This window comes from Pseudonaja textilis, chromosome 2 (genome assembly GCF_049901715.1).
Source record: "Pseudonaja textilis isolate UNSWEBS1 chromosome 2, rPseTex1.2, whole genome shotgun sequence".
NCBI lineage: Eukaryota > Metazoa > Chordata > Lepidosauria > Squamata > Elapidae > Pseudonaja > Pseudonaja textilis.
Window position 1 is genome coordinate 149,698,995 of NC_141991.1, and position 19,532 is coordinate 149,718,526.

Consider the following 19,532-nt stretch of genomic DNA (forward strand, 5'->3'; position numbering starts at 1 on the left):
CATTTAAAAATGATATAAAGTGAGAGTCAGTGAAAATGAGGTGCATATGGTTATGTGAAAGAGTGTCTTGCACCTTAAAGATAACTGAATTTGTTGCACTTTGTATCTTGGCAAACAATGATTTGAAATTTAAAAACTAAAGAGAGAAAAAGCAATTACAAATACCATGGAGGTAATATGTGTATGTTTTCCTAGCAAAGGTGTAACTTTGTATTTTTGTCTAATTATGAAAAAGTTGGGAGGAACGAGGTTTATTTTTGAACATGGGATTATTTGAATAGAGGAGGATGTGTGATTTGAAATTGCAAGAGTGGAAAGGTGATAGAAACCAATAAATAGAAAATTTAAAAGCAAAACTGAACAGTTCTTATGAATTAGAATTTAAAACTACAAAGAAATTTTTATGAAGTGAGATATATGGCTGAGGAAGGCAGCTAAGTAAAATACAGCGTTTGGGGTCTTCACCTCTCCTACCCACCACCAGGGAAACTTTAGCTGGCCTCGGAAGGGGAGGGGAGGGGAAATCTATTGCTGAAGGATGGAACAATGACTGTCCCCTCCCTCAAACTCCTGCAGTTCATATTGGGGGATCTTTGACATCTTCACTCAGCACCTGTGCATTTGAAGCAAACCTGGTGGGAACCTAGGCGCCATGCCATTTTCCACTTTCCCCTTCAGACAAGATTTAACAACAACAAGGGCTCACCAAAAAGACTGTTACAAAAGAACAGTTTTCTGCTTGGCTTAAATGGTCCTAACTCTGGGGTTCTCCTTGAGAGCTGGGATGGCTTTCTCTTAAAATAGCACTTTAGTAGTACATTTTTTAAAAGCAAATAGCTAGGGTTGGCAAGATTGAGAAAAGTAGAAGGAGAGGACAACAGATAACGTAGATAGAGTGGATCAAAGAAACGGCAAGATTATGCTTTGAAGAGATTCGGATTATGACTATGGCAAACATTTGTGCAGTTAACAGGAGACAGGTCTGTCTTGCAGCTAACTAATTTGTATGCATATATTAATAAGGCCCAAATATTTGAAGAATAATTAGGGTTCTTTTTTGCAGTTCGTTGATAACAGGATCATGTCATTTGTGTAATTTAGATTTTAGCACTAAAAACCACATTGCTAGAGTGAGCATTTGAACCCAAAACTTTTAAGAGGTTTTGGGTTCAAATGATCCCCAGGCCTGGCACAAGTGGTCTGTTCTGGATGACATAGTCTTCCTTCTAAAGAAGCAGATGTGTGATTTGGGAAGTATCTTTAATGCCAATCTGTCACAGGTGACCTTACTGGTAAGAAGGATCTGTACTCAATTTCAGCTAGTGCATCACTATGACCTGACCTGGATCAGATTAGCTTTGATCAGAGATTCATACCATAATATAACCTTGACTAGATTCCCACTCATCCTTTGGAGGTCATTGGAAAAGGTCTGGAAGCTACAACAAGGGCATTGTAAATAGGATAATAGGGACCACATAGCATTGGTATTCTTGAAAAAAAAATGGAATAATCATCTCAAACTGAACATGAGGAGGCAAGACCATCCTGTTGTGGGAGTTCCTGGAGGTTGTTTTTGAGAAGAGATTGGACAGCCATTTATCTGGAATGTTAGAGGGTCTCCTACTTATGTAGGGGGTTGGTCTAGAAGACCTCCAATGTCCCTTCCAACTCTGTTATTCTGGATGGGGGAAAAGGGCAAATGCCCTTTAGAAGTCAGAGAAAGTAATTGCTTCACTTTATTCTGCATGGGTCAGACCCACTTTGAGTATTGTGGCCAGTTCTGACTACCACACTTAAGAAGCGAAAATGGGAGCAAGGATGATCAGGGCTGAGCACTGAAGCCTGGAGGGAGATTTAAGTGTATGTTTAGTGTGTATGCTGAGTATGTTTAGCCTTGGAAAAAAAATGACTGGGGAGGATTTCCTAGCACTTTTCAAATATCTGAAAGGATGTGACAGAGTAGACAAAGTCCTTGTTCCAGCATGCTACACAGGGAGTAATGAATGATAGAAAAGCAGATCTTAGCTGAATGTTAAAAGACAGAGAGAGAAAAAAGTGGGTATGAGCAGTTTGATAGTGGAACCAATTACCCAGAGAAGTAGTGGGTTCCTTTTCACTGGACGTGTTCCAGCAGAGATTAGGCAGCCATCTTTGGGGATGTTTTAATTTGGATTCTTGAATTGAGCAGGTGGTTGGCCTTGCTGATCTAAATTGCCCTTTAGATTCTGGGATTTGACTACAGCAATACACATTTCAATAGACACCACTTAAAGCATCTGCCATACCTACAATACTGTTTGGACTTTTTAAACTGTGGAAATATACCATTGTTACACTGGTACTGAATCACATAAGGAACTACTTCATAGTCATGATCCTTGCTCTTTCAGCCTGACACTTCTCCAGCGTCATCCAAGCCGGCCCCCTCAGTGCAGCCGAAGGTGCCCCATCAGCCAGGCCCACAAGCTGCCCCTGCAGCTGCAAAGCCAGCACCAACTGGTAAAAGTGCCCCAAAGATGATTGCAAAAGGTAAGTGTGTTTTTTATTTTACTCATTTCCCTTTTTCTTCCGCATCACCTTGCTGCTGTTGTCCTCAACACAGTCAATAGTGTAAATCGGGGGTTTGCATTCTTTGGAGCGCATAAAGATGGTGAGTTAGAGATGGAAGAAGAAAGTAGGCAAATTCAAGTATCTGTTCTTTTGTACTTTTCGGTGATGATAAGGTGGTTGACCAGGATGGACTGAACTTCTCAAGACATTTTTCCCATATTTGAGTACTGATGCAATTCTCCAGCTACATACAATATTAGTCCCTTGGTAGGTTCCTGCCTGCTTTCTCCCAACCAAGCAGTATGAAATTATGCCTTTGCTTTTCCCTTCCTGCATCTTTGTGTATCACGTCTGCCCAATAATAAATGATTAGCTAGGTAGCTGGGATGATCTTCACCATTGGGTGTTCTTGTTGGGTGTACACATTCTTCACTCATTCCTCCCAGGAACACACACACATATGCCCATCACACTGAGGCAATGGAGCAGGACCTGAGAAGGGTATAGATTTACAGATCTTCAAAATCATCTGAATACATGTCTTCTCCTACCCCAGTGCTGTTGTTAAATGGAAACTGTGTCAGAGTATATTCATGAACTGGAATAGAGCTTGGTAACAAGGTCAGCCAATGAATAGGCATAACAACTAAGTCGGCCAATGAGGACTGAAACTGAAGTTTTGGGAAACTGAAACTAGAATTAGCTTAGGCTGGAAACTGAAACTAGAAGTAGCCTAGGCGTGGCTCTGTGTTAAGCTCTGCAGCTATGTTGAGCTCTGAGTCTGTCTGTTGAAAATGAAAGTGCTTCTCTCCTCTGCCTGCCTGCTGAACTAAAGTGAAACTGACCTCAGTTTCTGAGCTGCTGAAGTTACTGCTGAGGCTCTGCACTTGTAACATGTCTACTTCTGTTTGAGTTTGCTCCATGTTGCAGAAATCTACAACTGGTTTGTAAAATCTAATTATGTTTATAAAGATGTTAAATGAAGCATCAGCCATCTGTGTTTATTTTTCTGGCGCTGAATTAACACTGCAAAACTCTGAATATACTGTTTTGCACAGAGCGTGACCAAATTAGAGAATGGATTGTATGACGGGTTTCCCTCATCCACATGGAAAATTTCCTTTCTTGGGTTTACCAATTACTCTGAATAGTATTTCCTCTGCTTCCCACTCACCCCTGCAGCTCAACAGCAGCTGACCTTCTTAGAAAACCGGAAGAAGCAATTGAAACAGGCAGCTCTCCGGGCAAAGCAGCAGAATGACATTGAGGGGGCCAAGTTGTTCTTATGTCAGGCCAAAGGGCTGGACCCCATGATTGAGGCATCGCAAAGTGGGCTCCCCGTCGACATAAGTAAGGCAAGTTGTTTTTCTGTCCGTCTAGGGAGGGAGCGTGTCCCTTGACTCGCAGATGATCTGTCAACATCCCATTTGTTTACTACAATTTTCTTTTAAATGTGAAGCAATTTTGATGGCAGAAATCAGAGTATCTGGCTTATGGGAGTTCCAAGAGAACTTCATTTAAAATGAGCTTGGCAACTTTTTTAATTCAAGGAAATGCCTGAAATCTGATGAGATTTTAATGATCTCATGCAAGAATATTGCAATCTCAAAAGATTTTGCCAATTGGATGTTTTCATTTAATCTGAGTGCCTGCAGCCAGGATTTTACTCTGTTTTGCAATTTTTGATTTTAAAGAAATTGGGGGCTGTCGAAATTATCATTTCAGTTAGGCATGGCTTAAGTTTTCAAATGTACAAGCAGAGGTAATCTTTGTAAGAAGGATCAGACCAATAGAACCTGGGCCAGATCAAAACCAATTGGTCTGACCCAGCAGGGCAGTTCTTATGTCAGGCATGGAAACTGAATCAGATCGGGCAATGAGAGTTTTACCTAAAGCTTGACAGATGGACAATGGGCTGGAATTTGAGCCCATTGTACTTCCTTTATTACATTCCTGTGGTGCCTTGTCAGAAAAGGGCCTCCAGCATCTTCTTAAAGTATCTGGTTGGTGCAGAATATTTCTGCAACTCTCCTCAGGATAAATCCCTGATGTATAGCAATTCATCTTTCCTCCATGACCTAGAAAAGCCTAGATCAGTTTTTTGTAGAGATCGATTTGGCTTAAGTAAAACATAGCCCCAGTATGATTTCCCCTTGCTGGGATATAAAAAAAGGTACCCTGGAAGGCATAGTATTTTAGAAGTGATAAATTCCAATGTTTGCTTTCTTCTTTCCTTCATTTAGGTGCCCCCGGCTCCCATGAACAAGGAAGAATTCATGCTTGTGCAGCGCGGTGGAGCCAACATTTCCCCAGCAATAGCTGCTCAGTACACTGAGCTTGTGAAGCTAATGAGACAGCAGCATGAGGTAGTAAAAGCTGAAGCATAAAGGGGGCACAAAACTCTTCTCATCTAAGAGATGAGGTAGAAGATATGCTAACCTTTCCTTACTATGTACATAGTTCTTCCTGTACCCTGGAAATGTATTTCTTTCATTCTTCACCCAAACCATTTTTCTAATCGTTCTTTTTGGATCTTGGGCAGAAATGATGAAGAAGGGTTGTAGCCCAAAGGCCCTGTCTCTAAATGTGCTTGACATCAACTCTTAAGTTATTCAGGGATCCTGTTGGCCTTTGGTTATAATCCAGTACATCTGCCCAACCCCTTAGAATGAGAGTCTGATTTAAATGAACTTTTATAGGAGACGAAATTTTAATGGTAGCAGCCACATTTGTTGTTTACCTGACTTGTCGGTATGCATGTATGTGTGCATTTTTGCGGTGGGAAGTGAGAATTTCATCCAAAAGGATATGTGAAATTAGGTGAGAAAACATCTCTGCATTCTTCAAGCAGTTTTTCTCTCATCAAAACTCATTTTTGGTATGAACTGTTCAGGTAAAGAGTTAGGTGGTAGACTGGGAGTGGGTGGAATTGTTTTGTGTACTTGCTAGTTTTGTTTTAAAAATCCTGTTTCATATATGGAGCAGATGTCTGGGCCAAGCTGAACTTGGGTTCTTAGGTTGTTTACCATTCCAAAGGATATTAGAGAAGTTATGTGTATAAGGAAATAATTTATTTGGAGGCGGTTCAGTGGTTTTTAAAATAGAAACTTAAAAAGAAAAGAAAAACTGCCCAAACACGTTCACTTGATTCTCACTTCATTGCTATTCAGTTATATCCACTTCTTAATGAACCAGTGGATATCATTTCAGCAGGATTGTCTGTTAGCAAGAATTACTTTGAGTACTCGTATAACATTATATGGTCACTATCAGAGATAGCATCTGGCAACTTTGACTTCTGTTGACCCCTTTTTGATTGCCTTTGGTTTTCCTAAGGATTAGCAATTATTCCAAAGACTCTTCTCTTCAAATTGTGTGTCCAAAATATCAAGCTTTAGTTTTCTTATTCCAGTATATTCCAGTAGAAGATTTGTTCTTCTTTATTATTCTTGTGGTCCAAGGTATTCTCAACATTTTCTCCAATTCCACAATTCAGTGGCATCTATTTTTCTTTGTCCAGCTTTTACAGCCAAGTGTTAACAGTATTTGTGTGATTTCTCTCTCTGCATTTTGCCTAGATCTGTGATATTGTGTCTCATTAATACAAGTAGTCCTCACTTAATGAAAGTAGTTGGGCTGCCAACTCTATACTAAGTGACATGATCATAAAGCATGACATCAGGTTATTGCATCAATTTACCACAGCAGTTGTGGTAGTTTTGCTTGACACATTTAAGCAAATCATGCATGGCCATTGGATGCAACATCACATGATCACCATTTATGATCTCCTGCTGACTTCCCTAGTGACTTTGCTTGTCAAAGCCAGCATCAGTATTATTTGTATTTCCCTTCTGCTCTTCCCTAGTCACTTGTTAAATACCTTCCATCTTGAAGTATCATGCCAACATGGTGTTCTTGTCATTTCCCATTCCACTGAATTGTATTTAGTTTGTTCCTCCATCTGTGATGTGCCCATCATGGGTACCCTTCTTAAGATCCAGTCCCAGCAATATAGCCTTAGAGCATCACTGGGATGTACAAACCCCCTTCAGCACTTTGAAGGAGCAGTTCCTGAAGTACTATTTGTGCTTTGAAAATATAAATGTTCAGTTCATTTGCACATGACATGTAACAACTTTTGAAGTGTCCTGGTTTTGTGTTCTGCATCCTGTGTTGTTTAGCAAAAGGTGGAAATACTCTATTTGCAGTTCTGTGCCCTCTTTGGTGCACCATGCTCTGCAGAAAGTGGTGATGGTCCAGTAATCTCTACCTCAAGAGATCTAGCTCCCATGCATCAGATTGGAGTGGGTCACATACATGTCTGTGGATCTCCTCAAAGATTCAGTTCTGGCAGCCAGCAGCAATACTGAATAGGTTGTCCACAAGGCCCAGGATAGAGTTAACTACAGTTAGTGGATGGGGGATGGATTACATCAAAAATATGTTCCTGGGTTCTGTGAGGCTACAGTCTCTTGCGTAAGAGTTGGGCTTATTAAGGGAAGGAATATGAGTGTTGCCTGAGGGATTTTGAATGGAGAGGAGACAGCCAAATCTATCACATGTTTGTCTGTTCCTCATGTGGCTCCCTTTTTATTCCAGATGTGCATCAGTTACTCAAAGCAGTTTACCCATTTAGGGAACATCACAGAAACCATCAAGTAAGTATTTCAGTAAACTTACAAATGGCCTTCTCTTCTGTTACTGTTATATCAGGGGTTCCCAAAGTTGGCAACTTTAAGACTTCTGGACTTTAACTCCCAGAATTTTGCTTCAGGAATCTTTGTAGTTGCTTTCTTAAATTCAAAGGAAGCCTACTCAATGGCTTAACTCCCCAAAGGAATATTCATTACAACAAGGATATGTCTAGCCAATGTGAAGATCATATAACACAGAGGTCTCCAAACTTGGCAACTTTTAAGACTTGTAGACTTCAAGATAACAGGAAGCATTTTACCTTAGGAAAAGCCACAACTTCTTGGAAAAAATTATCAGTAATCAGGAGAGGCCAAGTCAGACAAAAAGCATGTTTTCATGCCATAGATTCACTCCCAGCTTCTCTCAAACCATGCTGGAAAATATTACTGTTTAAACCCTTCATTGCAGTTAAAGAGATTTAGCTCCTAAATCTCCTAAATAAAGAGATTTAGCTCCTAAATCAAAAGTAATAATTAGAAAACAGTGGTAAATTATCTCTTTTGCCCCAGATCATGAGAATACAACTAAATCTTCTCAGGTGTCCATATGTACCATATCTAAGCAGCACATCTTCCCTATGCGTCCCATCTTTTTTGCCTCTAAAGGTCCATTTTTGTACATAACTTTTATGGTATGATTCATGGATCATATGCCTGATGTCTTTCTCAGTGTTTGATAACAATTTGCATTCGCTAGACAGATCTGGTGCCTGGTTTGCATGGAATGTTCCACTTCGCCAGTGCAGTTCTCAAAACACAACTTGTTCTCAGACGTCAAGATCCACTGCCAATTAGCTGTGGCTGGAGCAGTTCCAGCCTATTCACTGTTTGCAAATAATACTGCTTCTGTTTGCTAGGGTCAAAATTAACTATTTAGACTGAATGCTTTGGGCTTTTTCATATTCTTTGGCAGCTATCTAAAACCCAAATTTTCTATAGAAAATGCATTGAGATGAAAAGGATGGGATTACAGGACTTCCAGCAACTGAATTGCTTTCAACTAATACCACTATATCCCTGTTTATATTATTTATTTTATTTGTATGTGTTTGGCCATCCCTGACGTCCTTTTATGAACATGTCTTCAGTGGTGTCTCATTAAGACAGAGAGTTTCTGGTTTTCTTTGTATGATCCAGTACGGGTTCCTTCATTGGTAATGGGAAAACCTGCAGCTTATTGTTTACATAATGATCCCAAGAACTTTGATCAGTGTGAGATCAGGGTTGCTAGATTGCTAAAAGCTCATTTTTAGTTGGCGTCTAGAGTTACCTAGTCTTGTTTCTGATATAGCCTATCTAGTGTGTGACATGTTCAATGTATTCCTGCTTTTATAGCTCAGCCATACACAGTTTTAGATAACTGCTTTGCTTCAATGGTCACTTCACATGCTGTAATATTTTATTTATTTAATAAGAAAATTTATATGCTGCCCATCTCACTGTTGAAGCAACTCTGGACAACTTACAAAATGATAACAGTAACACAGTCTCCAAATTTACACAGCGTAATGCATTATGCAAAGTGGCTGTTAACATGCCATCCGGTTGAGCATGTGAAGGATGTCTGGTTAAATTTCATGAATCAGATATAAACTAGATGTTTGTTTTGGTCTTTCCTTCTCCAGATTTGAGAAGATGGCTGAAGACTGCAAAAAAAATATGGAGATCTTAAAACAAGCACATGCCAAAGGATTTCCACTTCCAAAATACCATTACGAGCAGCGGACTTTCAGTATGATCAAGTGTGTGAACTTGTCACAATTATGGCAATTTTTCCCTCCTAGGAAATGCTTTTCAGTTACTTTCCTCATCAGAAGTGATTTCAGGTTTTGGACATCCTGATTAAGCTTCTGTCTAAGCCCCAACAATTAACAGTCCAGAAGAGGGCAACCCAGTCTTCATAAGATTGCCACAGTTGAATGTTCAGTAGTACCAGCACTATTTGGGAGTGAGCAAGAACTATCCCCAGACTGACACGTGGTAGAAATGGCCACACTTTGAATTTGGTATATTGCCAGATGGACCGGTGGCATTTTAATCAAAGCATTGAGATAATAATATTGAAGATTGCAAGAAGCCCATCATGGTTTAAACTGATTTTGTGAATTGTTGTTCGTGACCTGAATGAGTTGCAAATTTGCCAGCCTTGACGTGGGTTTGGGGCTTTAGAACAATAAGCCCATATTCTTATAATGGGGATTATAATCATTTGACTAGCATAGGGCTTGTCGGGTACTGTGGAAGGAGCTTGGAAGGCACAATAGTAAGATATCCATCTAAAATGTTTAGAATTTATTTTTACTTTTGATAAACCCTATATGCATTTTTAAGGACTGCACTCATCCTTCATTATGCTGGTCTATGACTGCTTTGGGGATTTGAGAGTAGGAAGAAGAGAAAGGACACAAAAGTTGCGGCCTTATCATAAGGATAATAAGGATAAATAATAAGGATCATAAGGATAAACTGGGTTTCCCCTTTTTTTCCCTAGGTGTCTTTTAGGGATAATGGCCATCCCTCCTCAGGGGACTGTTCACCAACACATTTAGCTCAGTGTCTAGCGCTTATAACAAATATAGAAGGCAAAGGGATTTTCATGGCAGGGAGCTAAAAAGGATTTCAAGTGTGTAGCTATTGTACAAGAAAAAGAAAAAAAAACATGTCACAGGCAGTTCTCGACTTATGACCACAATATTGAGCCCAAACTTTTTGTTGTGAAATGAGACATTTGTTAGGTGAGTTTTGCCCTGTTTTATGACCTTTCTTGCTACAGCTGTTGAGTGAATCACTGCAGTTGATAAGTTAGTAACCCAATAGTTAAGCAAATCTGACTTCCCTATTGACTTTGTGAGAAGGTCGCAAAAGGTAAATCACTTGACCCTGGGACACTGCAACCGTCATAAATATGAACCAGTTGCCAAGTGTCGGAATTTTGATCACATGATCGTGGATGCTGCAAAGGTTGTTGTTGTCAAAACCAGTCATAGTCGTCTTTTTTGTACCATTGTAACTGAATGGTCACTAAATGAACTTTTGTAAGTCGAGGACATATTGACAATCTTTAAACCAACTGGAAATACAGGTAGTCCTCAATTTACAACAATTCACTTAGTGACTGAAGTTACAGTTGCACTGAAAAAGGTGATTTGGGTCCATTTTTCACAGATACTACCATTGCAGCATCCCTGTGGTCACATAATCAAAATTCAGACACTTGGCAACTGATTCATACTTACGACAGTTATCAAGTGTCTGAATTTTGTTCTCATGACAGGCAAAATCAATGGGGAAGCCAGATTCACTTAACCATGTTACTGACCTAACAACTGCAATGATTCACTTAACGACTGTGGCAAGATAGTCGTAAAATTGAGAAGGACTCACTTAACAACTGTTTTGCTTAGTGTGATGACCCAGAATGGGATACAAAAGCAGCAAAGTCACAAAAACAGATGAAGTCCCTTTAATTCCTTCAACTTGGTTTCAAAGATCCAATTATCATTCAGACTCAAAATACATATAAATTATAAATAGAAAAACAACAACACATACCACACTGAAGAATTAATGAGACAAGGCAGAATAAGGACCTGAAGACGTCCACAGATATTAAAATACACACCCTGGGAAGGATGCCAAAACTCAGATAAGAACTGACAAACTATAAATATTTTCATGCTTTCCTTCCAGCACTGGGCCATGCAGTTTGTCCTTTAAACAGTCCTCACAGCTGCAGCCCATGAAGGGGATCAGGACCCTTTCCTCCCTCGTAGACCACGCCATTCACGTCTCTCCCTTATCCGCTCCTCCCTGCGTGCCCTAGGATGAAGAGGGGACGGGCCTGGGTCTTCCTCTGAATGCCCAGCCAGCCTGTGCCCTTCCCCAGTTTCTTCCACAACCTCCAGAGCCACACTCCCACTCCCTGTTGCTGTTCCTCCTCTCCCTCGGAGTCAGATTCTAATGGGCATGACACTTCGCAACAAAAGTTTTGGGCTCAGTTGTGGTTGTAAGTCGAGGACTACTCATTGATGCAGTACAACTATGTTTGCAATACTGTGTCCTTTTTTTCCTCACCTCCATTACTTTATGATTAACTCAAGGTAGCAAACACACATAGTACTCTTTCCTCCTCCTATTTTCCCCAAACAACAACAACGCTGTGAGGTGAGTTGGACTGAGACGGAGGGACTGGCCCAAAGTCACCCAGCTGCCTTTCATGCCTGAAACTCTCCTGGTTTCCAGGTCAGCACTTTAACTCTACATCAGCCTGGCTTTCTGACCAAAGCATTTGTGGGCACGTGTTTTAGGTCAAGTAAAGAAGGAGAAAAGGCAACTGATATTACTAAAGACTATCTTCCTATAAAGGAAAATGGCAACAGCAGGCAAGAGAACACACCTAGATATATAAAAACATGTGTAATACAGAAAATATAGGTAAAAATATTTTCCCCCCACCTTAACGGAATGGGAAAAGGTCTGGGGTAGAAACAATAAGATCACAAAATCGGTAGCATATAAGGAAAATACCTATAAAATGTTTTATATAGATGGCATCTCCCTCCTTCGAGGTTAGCGAAGATGCACCCCAAAATGAGTCCAATTTGCTGGAAATGTAAAAAAAAAAGAAGGAACCTTTTTCCATATGTGGTGGTCATGTATAGAAGCCCAAAATCATTGGAAGAAAATCAAAATTTGGCTGGAAGAAATGACAAAAGAGCAGATCGAATACAAACCAGAGTCCTTCTTGTTAGGGATCTTTGACAAACAAATTTCCAAAAAAGCGAAATATATAACAATACACATCTTAACAGCGGCCAGATTAGCCTTCGCCCAATGTTGGAAGCAGCATCAGGCGCCATCAGACGAAATGATTATCCCAAAAATCTCAAGTTGTGCAGAAATGAACAAACTAACTAACTTTGGCACTAAAAAACAAAGATACCTCAGTATACTATGATAGCTGGGACTGTTGGTACAATTGGATTGACCAAAGATAGATTTTACACTATAAGGCAAAAGAGGATAGGATAAACCTATAGCAGTGATATATAGATATATGTAAAGATTAGGTGTGTGTATATGGCATAAACTAAGGGTAATGGGGGGAAAAAAGAGATCTTACAAACTGTGGAAGATGAGAATGTTTTTAATTGCTTTCTATTCTTTTTGTCTATTTTCTTTCTTTTTTCTTTTTTTTCTTTCTTTCATTTGTGTATGTGTTGTTGGTTTGTTTTAATTGTAAAATTAATAAAATTTATTTATAAAAAAAATATTTCCCCCCCTCATAGTATTAAAAATGGAAAAAATCAAATCAAATCAAGGAACCAATAAATTATCAGTACCAATAAAATGAATTGCTGTCATATATAATGTATAGTCAAACCATTACATTTCTTGGACATTAGATGTGCTCATGGCCCCATTTTATTTATGGAGGTTAAGACTATTGGTGGTTGTATATAAATTTTCTAATCACGGGCAGCATATTTCAAATGCCAGCTGCTGCAAAATGGCAGTGGAAAAGGGCGGAAGCTCTCTGGTTCATTCTTAGAAACTGCTAAAATGCACTTGGTTGCCCATATTCAATTCAGACTATTGGAATAAAGAAATGCTTGGCTTGAAAAATTATGACGTTTAAGGGTATGTGAGGGTTATTGTGGGGTTTGGTGTGTGTGTGTGTGTGTGTGTGTATGCATGGAGGTGTTGCGTAGGGAGGGAGGGTGAGGGGATTGTGCAAGAGATGCCATGTGAATTGGGGAGATTGTGCAAGGCCGGGGTGCAGTGTGGGTTAGGAAGGGAGTGCGGGGATGTGAAGGTGGCACAGGGAGGATGTGCAGAGTTGTACAAATGTTAGGTAAGGAAATATTTCTGAACTGATGACCCAATGAGTTGTCTAATAATGACTAAAACTATTTGCTGCCCCACCCCATTATTTTTCCTTTTAGGATCTTTCCAGAATTAAACAGCAATGATATGATTCTTTCAATAGTGAAAGGAATCAACCTCCCAGCTCCTCCAGGTAATCCATAAAATGAGCCCTGTTTTTGAGGCTGTCAAAACTAAGTGAGGGAACACTGCCATCCTTTTTAAGGATGTTGAAATGACTGGTCTCTGTCTTCATGTGTTTTGTAAAATGCCCCTCTGTTGATCCTTTTCTGTGTTATTATTCTCTTGACTTGCTAAGAATGGCAGAAGCCAAAATATTCATGCCAATATTCATCCTCATCATTAGTACAATTGTTGATTCTTGGCTGTTCCCAGTAGATTGACAAGATGGATGCTTAAAAGCTTGGTTTTGTCTCCGTTGCCTTTTTTCAACAATGTGGCTGTTTTTAAGATCTGATTTTTCATTCAGTGTACGGCCTGCCGTTGGTTCCAAAAGAATCATCAGAAAAATAAACAGCAAATGCAGAAATAGCCAAAAAGCAATAAACCTCATATGAAATGATTGGGTTATCTAATTTCAGTTATTATTTTAGTTGGTTACTGCAATAGATAGAATATTTAGTCAAAAAGTACATGATTTTGTTGATTTCTGAACAAAAAGCCATTCAGCCATTCTGTCCAATGGACTAGATTCCAGTCATGCTGACTGGCAGGTTACCAAGGGCCAAGCTTCTCTTGTAGAGACCACCCTAGTGTACAAAAAATATTTCTGACTTTATTTCTGTTTCAGACCTTTAGTCTAAATTTGTTTGCCTTCATGTGGCAGATAATCATGTTTGGGATTTGACATGAATGTTTGTAGCTGTTGTCATGCAAAATTGTGCTTTGTGGAGATTTATTTTTAGCTTTCAGATGATTATCAAAAGAAATTATTGACTATTATTTGCCATATTCCTGTTACCTTTTTTTCAGGCATATCTCCTGATGATTTGGATGCTTTTGTGCGTTTTGAGTTTCCCTATCCTAATGCGGTAAGTTACTGCGGGTTTGAAAGCTTCTGTTTCATCTATGTGGAAATGTGCTTATCTGAGCATCCACTGAGTTCACCAATAGTACCCAAGGTCCTTAGCCTTTTTGAGCCTATGGAAACATTTGGAAAGGCTATTGTAGGTGATCAGTGTCAGGAAAGATGTAGCATGTTGTAGTAGGCATGGTATTGTGTTAACAATCCCACAGAAACTTTTAATCTAATTATAATGATCTCCCTTAATATGTCTCTGCAGGTGGAAGCTTATGACTGATCTTGTTTAGGTTTAGAAACTAAACAGGGTCAGGCCGGTTTAGTATTGTATATGGCTGGAGGGGAGAAACCTAGAGAATATCTGTATCATATCAAGCCTTTCTGGGTTGTAGACTAGACTGCAAAGTCAGAAGAGTACCCTGTAAGAAGACAACGGCAAATTAATTCCATATTGCTGCCCAAAAAACCCTATGAATGCAGTATGCATTAAGTCTGACATGAAGAGATTTTACTTTTGCTGATACATAACACAGAGATAGAAAAAATAAAGGATAAAACTGCTTGTGTCTGATGGTAACCAGAGCTTCGTTAATTCTCAAAGAAGTAGCCATTCTTATTGCCTTTCACATTCCTGTGTTTTCTAGGAGGAAGCTCAGAAAGACAAGACAAACGTGATCAAAAACTCCAACTGTCCTGGTAAATCTCTATGCAGGAGTTGAAAACCATGAAAGCGAAAATTTTACTTTTCTTAGTTTAGGTTAAAAGTGTTTCCAAATACAACCTGCCACTACATTGGCAGGTAGTATTTGAAAACACAATAAGTGTTAACGTTTTTTCTTAAAGCTGAGATGCATAATCCTTTGTCATCATCAACTGTATTTTTAATTCCCCTCCATAGCAATTCAGATTAGATATTTGTGATTTATTTCGGTTAAAAAGGAGAGGTTAAAAATGACCCTCCTTCACAGGTTTCATTTATTTTCTTCTTAAGGTTGTGACTTTAAAGTCTTTGACATAATATGTTCTTGAGCACAATTTTAACTGGAGGAGATACTACAGATCAAATATCTGATAATATTAAGAACTAGAGCTGGTCATTCTTTGATGAGATTTAATTATAACATGATCGGATGGGCAGATTCTTTATCTTCTACAATGTCACCTGTCCCTTACCTGTCTCAGGTATCAAGACTGACTGCAAGATCTGAGAAAGAAATGAAGTTGCCAGATGAGGAATGTGGCAATCACTGGGAGCATACAGGCACATATGTATACACACAACCCCCTTTCCTCCTCAAAAAAGGAAGAAAAAGACAGAAACAGGCAGTGGGAAGGGACAGAAAGCCATAATCACTAGAGAAGTTTAACAATCTAAAATGTCCGCTTGTTGAAGGAATAAAGCCGCATGTGATCAGAATGCTGATAGTTCATACCCTAGAGAGATAGTCAGGTTTTGTGAACTCTATCCTCAGGCATGTTTTTGATGAACTACAGGTTCTTCAGCTTGCAGTTGGTTTCAGAACATATTAGTTCCTTTCTCTGAAGTTGTTCTTGCCTGGAAAAACCTTCTACAGATATAGTTGTTCGTTGACTGAGAGTTGAGAAGATGTGATCAATAGAAATTTGAAGACAAAGGAGGGAGCTGTTGGTTCTGAGTAATTCAGGAAAGGCTGTTGGAGTATTATTACTGGCATGGACCTGTGAGGATTGCAACAGAATCTTCTTTCTTGATAGACAGGGCTAGAAGCCAGAAAGCATACATTTTTGGGGGGAGAAACTGGAACAGAGAAGAGGAGATAGTTGTCAAGTGTTGCCTGCATTTCTTGGAATTTGCTGACTGCTGCCTTTGGGAATGTATTTCCTGCAAAGGAACAGCTAAAAACATTCCATGACTAAGTCTTCTCTTTGCCTTTCTGGCAGGTCCTGCCCTGTCAGTTCAGAATATTAGAATTCAAATTTCCTAAAAGGTTTGAGACCAGTTTATTTGGAGGATCATTTCCTCCCATATTCACTTACCTCTGTATATTTATCTAGAGAAGAGTGTGTGTGTTTTAGTGCCTAAGCCCCAGATATAACTGCCTTTCTCAAAAAGAGACTCAACTGGTGTTTTTATATCAAACAAATGCTTTTCTGTTTTCTCAAGTTTTTTTAACTTTTCCATTTTAAATATGTTGATTCTTTTTAGAATCTTACACATGTATTGATAATTTTACTTTGATTTTATTCTGCGGCTGTTTTAATTTGTGTTAAATTAATTTATTAAAAGTCCACAGGGAGTGGCTGACAATTTTAGAAGACTCACCCAACTATCTATATGCCAATTTTATAATTCCCCAGAAGTTTTCATCATTACATTAAAAAACAAACTAGGACTACTACTTTTCCTGTTCCTTACTTTTGGATAATGTAATCTGTTGAAGAATTCCCAAGTAGAGTTTAGGCATCTGTCTCATAAACTAACAGAACTGCATTCATTTGAGTCATTGATTTAGAGACCTTCAGTGCCTTTGGTGGGGGGGAGCGGAAAGGAAGAGAAAAAACACTTGAATTGAGGTCTGTAATGATTTCAGCCTACCAAGTAATGCAAACTTGATTCCTCCCCATAGGCTTGTTATAGACCTGGCTAAGGTTGCTATAGACTTGCATCTCAACCCAGCTAATCTTTAGGTTTGCCATTTTGCTTTGGCAGAGTTCCAAGAGAAGTTCAAACTGTACATTAATCGGAGCCATCGAGGGTTCAAGAGAGCCATTCAGTCCAAAGGCATCAAATTTGAAGTTGTCCATAAAGGGTAAGCAAGATGTATCTCAATACCAATAGACAGCTTTGAAATCAGAAGTCTACTACAGTAGTAACTTCTCCAATTAACATACTTTTATTCAAAGGTAGAAGCTTTTGTGATGAAGTCAGCTACAGGTCATAAAAGCTTATGCCTTTTAGTAAAATCTGAGAAATTATGTACTTGGTGTTGTTTGGTTTTCACAGGAAGGGGTGTTAGTTCCGCTTTATAAGGCCTTGGTAAGATCACAATTGGAATACTACATCCAGTTTTGACCACCATCAGGGGTGGGTTTCTACTGGTTCTGTCCACCTCTGTAGAACGGTAGCTCTGAAGAGCAGCAGACATAGAACCGGTTCTATGTCTGCTGATGTTTTTGCCCACCTGCCCTCCCGGTCTCTTACCTGACCTTTATTTCCTGATTTTTTCAACTTCAGCTGCCCTGCAAGGCACAGCTGCAGTTAAAAAAGCAGGAAAAAAAGGCTTTTTGAAAGGCTGCTTCTTTGCACGCAGCATGATGATGAGGATTTACAGGCACATCATAAATCACCGAACCTAGTAAATGACCAAACTGGTAGTTAACTCTGTCGGATCCCACCCCTGACCACCATGATATAAAAAAGATGTTGAGACTCTGGACAGAGTGCAGAGAAGAGCAACAAGGAAGGTCTGGGGTGACATGATAGCAGATTTTGATGGATAGATTTTTGAGGAGCTGCCACAAAGATTATTTGGAAAACTTGTTTTCCAAAGCACCAGAAAGCAAGACAAGAAGCAATGGGTGTAAACTAACCAAGAAGAGAACCAATCTAGAACTAAGGAGAAATTTCCTGACAGTGAGAACAATCAACCAGTGTATCAGCTTGCCTTCATAAGTTGTGGGAGCGCCATCACTGGAGGCATTTTTCTGAAATTGTACCGGTATATATTCTCCTTGAGCAGAGGGTTGGACTAGAAGACCTCCAAGGTCCCTTCCAATTCTGATGTTCTATGTTTGCAGAACTGCTTTAAATGCCAATTGATATCTGAGCAGAGGAGAATGGCTGCTGTGTAAAGGCACACCTAAGGTCATTAGCTTAATTAAATTTTATCTCAAAATCTATTAAGGGGACGTTATATATATTCAAATCAGCATTAATCCTGGTGACTGACTGACTGGACTAGTCCCTGGAATTTTCTTGGTAACCATTTTGGAAGTGCTTTGCCCTTGCTTCCTTCCCAGGACTGAGAAAGAGAGACTGACCCAAAGTCACCCAACTGGCTTTGTGCCTCAGGCAGGACTAGAACTGTTCTCATATTTTTTAGCCTGGTGCTTTAACCATTACACCAAACTGGCTCTACTGGGGGGTGGGGGGTAACTCTTCTAAAAGATACAATGTCTGGATTAGAGCTTTGGGTAATGTGTAGATTTGATTGTGTAGATTTGACTGTTGAATCATTTAAAAAAAACATTAAAACAACTCATAGCCAATAAACTAGGGTTATTTTGAAGAGGCTCTGTGGTATTTTTCTTTCTGAAATGGAATGGAGGCTGGGATAAATTATGGCTATTTCTCTACAGGGGGCTGTTCAAAAATGATCGTGTGGTGGGAACAGCTCAACTGAAGTTGGAAGCACTGGAGACCAAATGTGAGCTTCGGGAGATTTTGGAAGTAAGCCTTCTCTTTTTGTGAAATGTTGAGGGACAATATCTGGGCCAGACTAGGTAGAATAGATTGGGCAAGCTGCTTTTGCTTGGCCTCTTAGCTTCTATGCAAGACTTGAGGTTTTTTTTTAAATATAATATATAATTAAACTTTGGGATTTGCTATCATAAGATGTGGTACTTGCTTTCAGCTTAGTTAGCTTTGAAAAAGGGTTGGATTAATTCACAGAAGCCATGTGGATCAGTGGCTGTTAGCCTTGCTGGCAGCCTGACTGTCTGTGAAGTCATTTGCTGGGAAACTGGTAGGACTCCTTGTGCAGTTGGTTGGCCACTATGAGAACAGACAGCCGGACTAGGTGGGTTGGAAGTCTGATCCAACAGGATAGTGTTTATGTTTTCATGCTGCCTTTTTAACTTTTGACATAAGCATAGTTTTTCAGCCTTCTGTGCTGTGTGTGATCAAGGTCTTTTTACTGTGAGCTGTTTATTGTTTATTGTCTACTTTCTGTTGATCAAAACTTTTAAAACCGAGTTGATTAAATTTGTTATTTGCATTCTATCTTTGTGTACCTTTAGGTTATTTTATTTCAGCTTCCAAGGAAGAAGTTGTTTTAACCTATTCCAGGAAAAAACTAGGCCCCTTATGTCATTGTAAAAGCTGATGCATTTAAAATAACTCTTGTTGTCTTCACTGTGCCTAAAGTTTCTCTGGGCTTCTGAGTTTTGTTATTTGATTTAATTTTGTGCAGCATAGATAAACAGAGGATATAAAATTGTAGGTATCTAATGCGTTTTAGGGCCCTAAACTAGCTTCTAATGGGGAAGGGTAGTTCACTCACTCCCCAAGTGCCATCATGGTGCAGAAGGGTGAGTAAGGTTTTAAATTAGGATGCGTGAAACCTAGTTCTAGTCTACCCGCAGCCATGGATACTTCCTGATTGACTTTGGGCCAG

At 39.5% G+C, this 19,532-nt stretch overlaps 1 protein-coding gene across 3 annotated transcripts in view; it reads left to right on the forward strand.

Annotated features, from left to right (window-relative positions):
• The window catches only part of CC2D1A (coiled-coil and C2 domain containing 1A), a 48,689-nt gene that overhangs the window by 22,705 nt on the left and 6,452 nt on the right, over window positions 1–19,532 (forward strand). For all 3 annotated transcript variants that reach the window (XM_026711289.2, XM_087925865.1, XM_087925866.1), the window contains exons 14-23: window positions 2,394–2,532; window positions 3,736–3,908; window positions 4,797–4,919; window positions 7,156–7,214; window positions 8,876–8,992; window positions 13,196–13,269; window positions 14,109–14,167; window positions 14,802–14,853; window positions 16,847–16,946; window positions 18,496–18,586. In XM_026711289.2, the coding sequence (XP_026567074.2) occupies window positions 2,394–2,532; window positions 3,736–3,908; window positions 4,797–4,919; window positions 7,156–7,214; window positions 8,876–8,992; window positions 13,196–13,269; window positions 14,109–14,167; window positions 14,802–14,853; window positions 16,847–16,946; window positions 18,496–18,586 (987 nt within the window). The remainder of the gene's footprint in view (window positions 1–2,393; window positions 2,533–3,735; window positions 3,909–4,796; window positions 4,920–7,155; window positions 7,215–8,875; window positions 8,993–13,195; window positions 13,270–14,108; window positions 14,168–14,801; window positions 14,854–16,846; window positions 16,947–18,495; window positions 18,587–19,532) is intronic.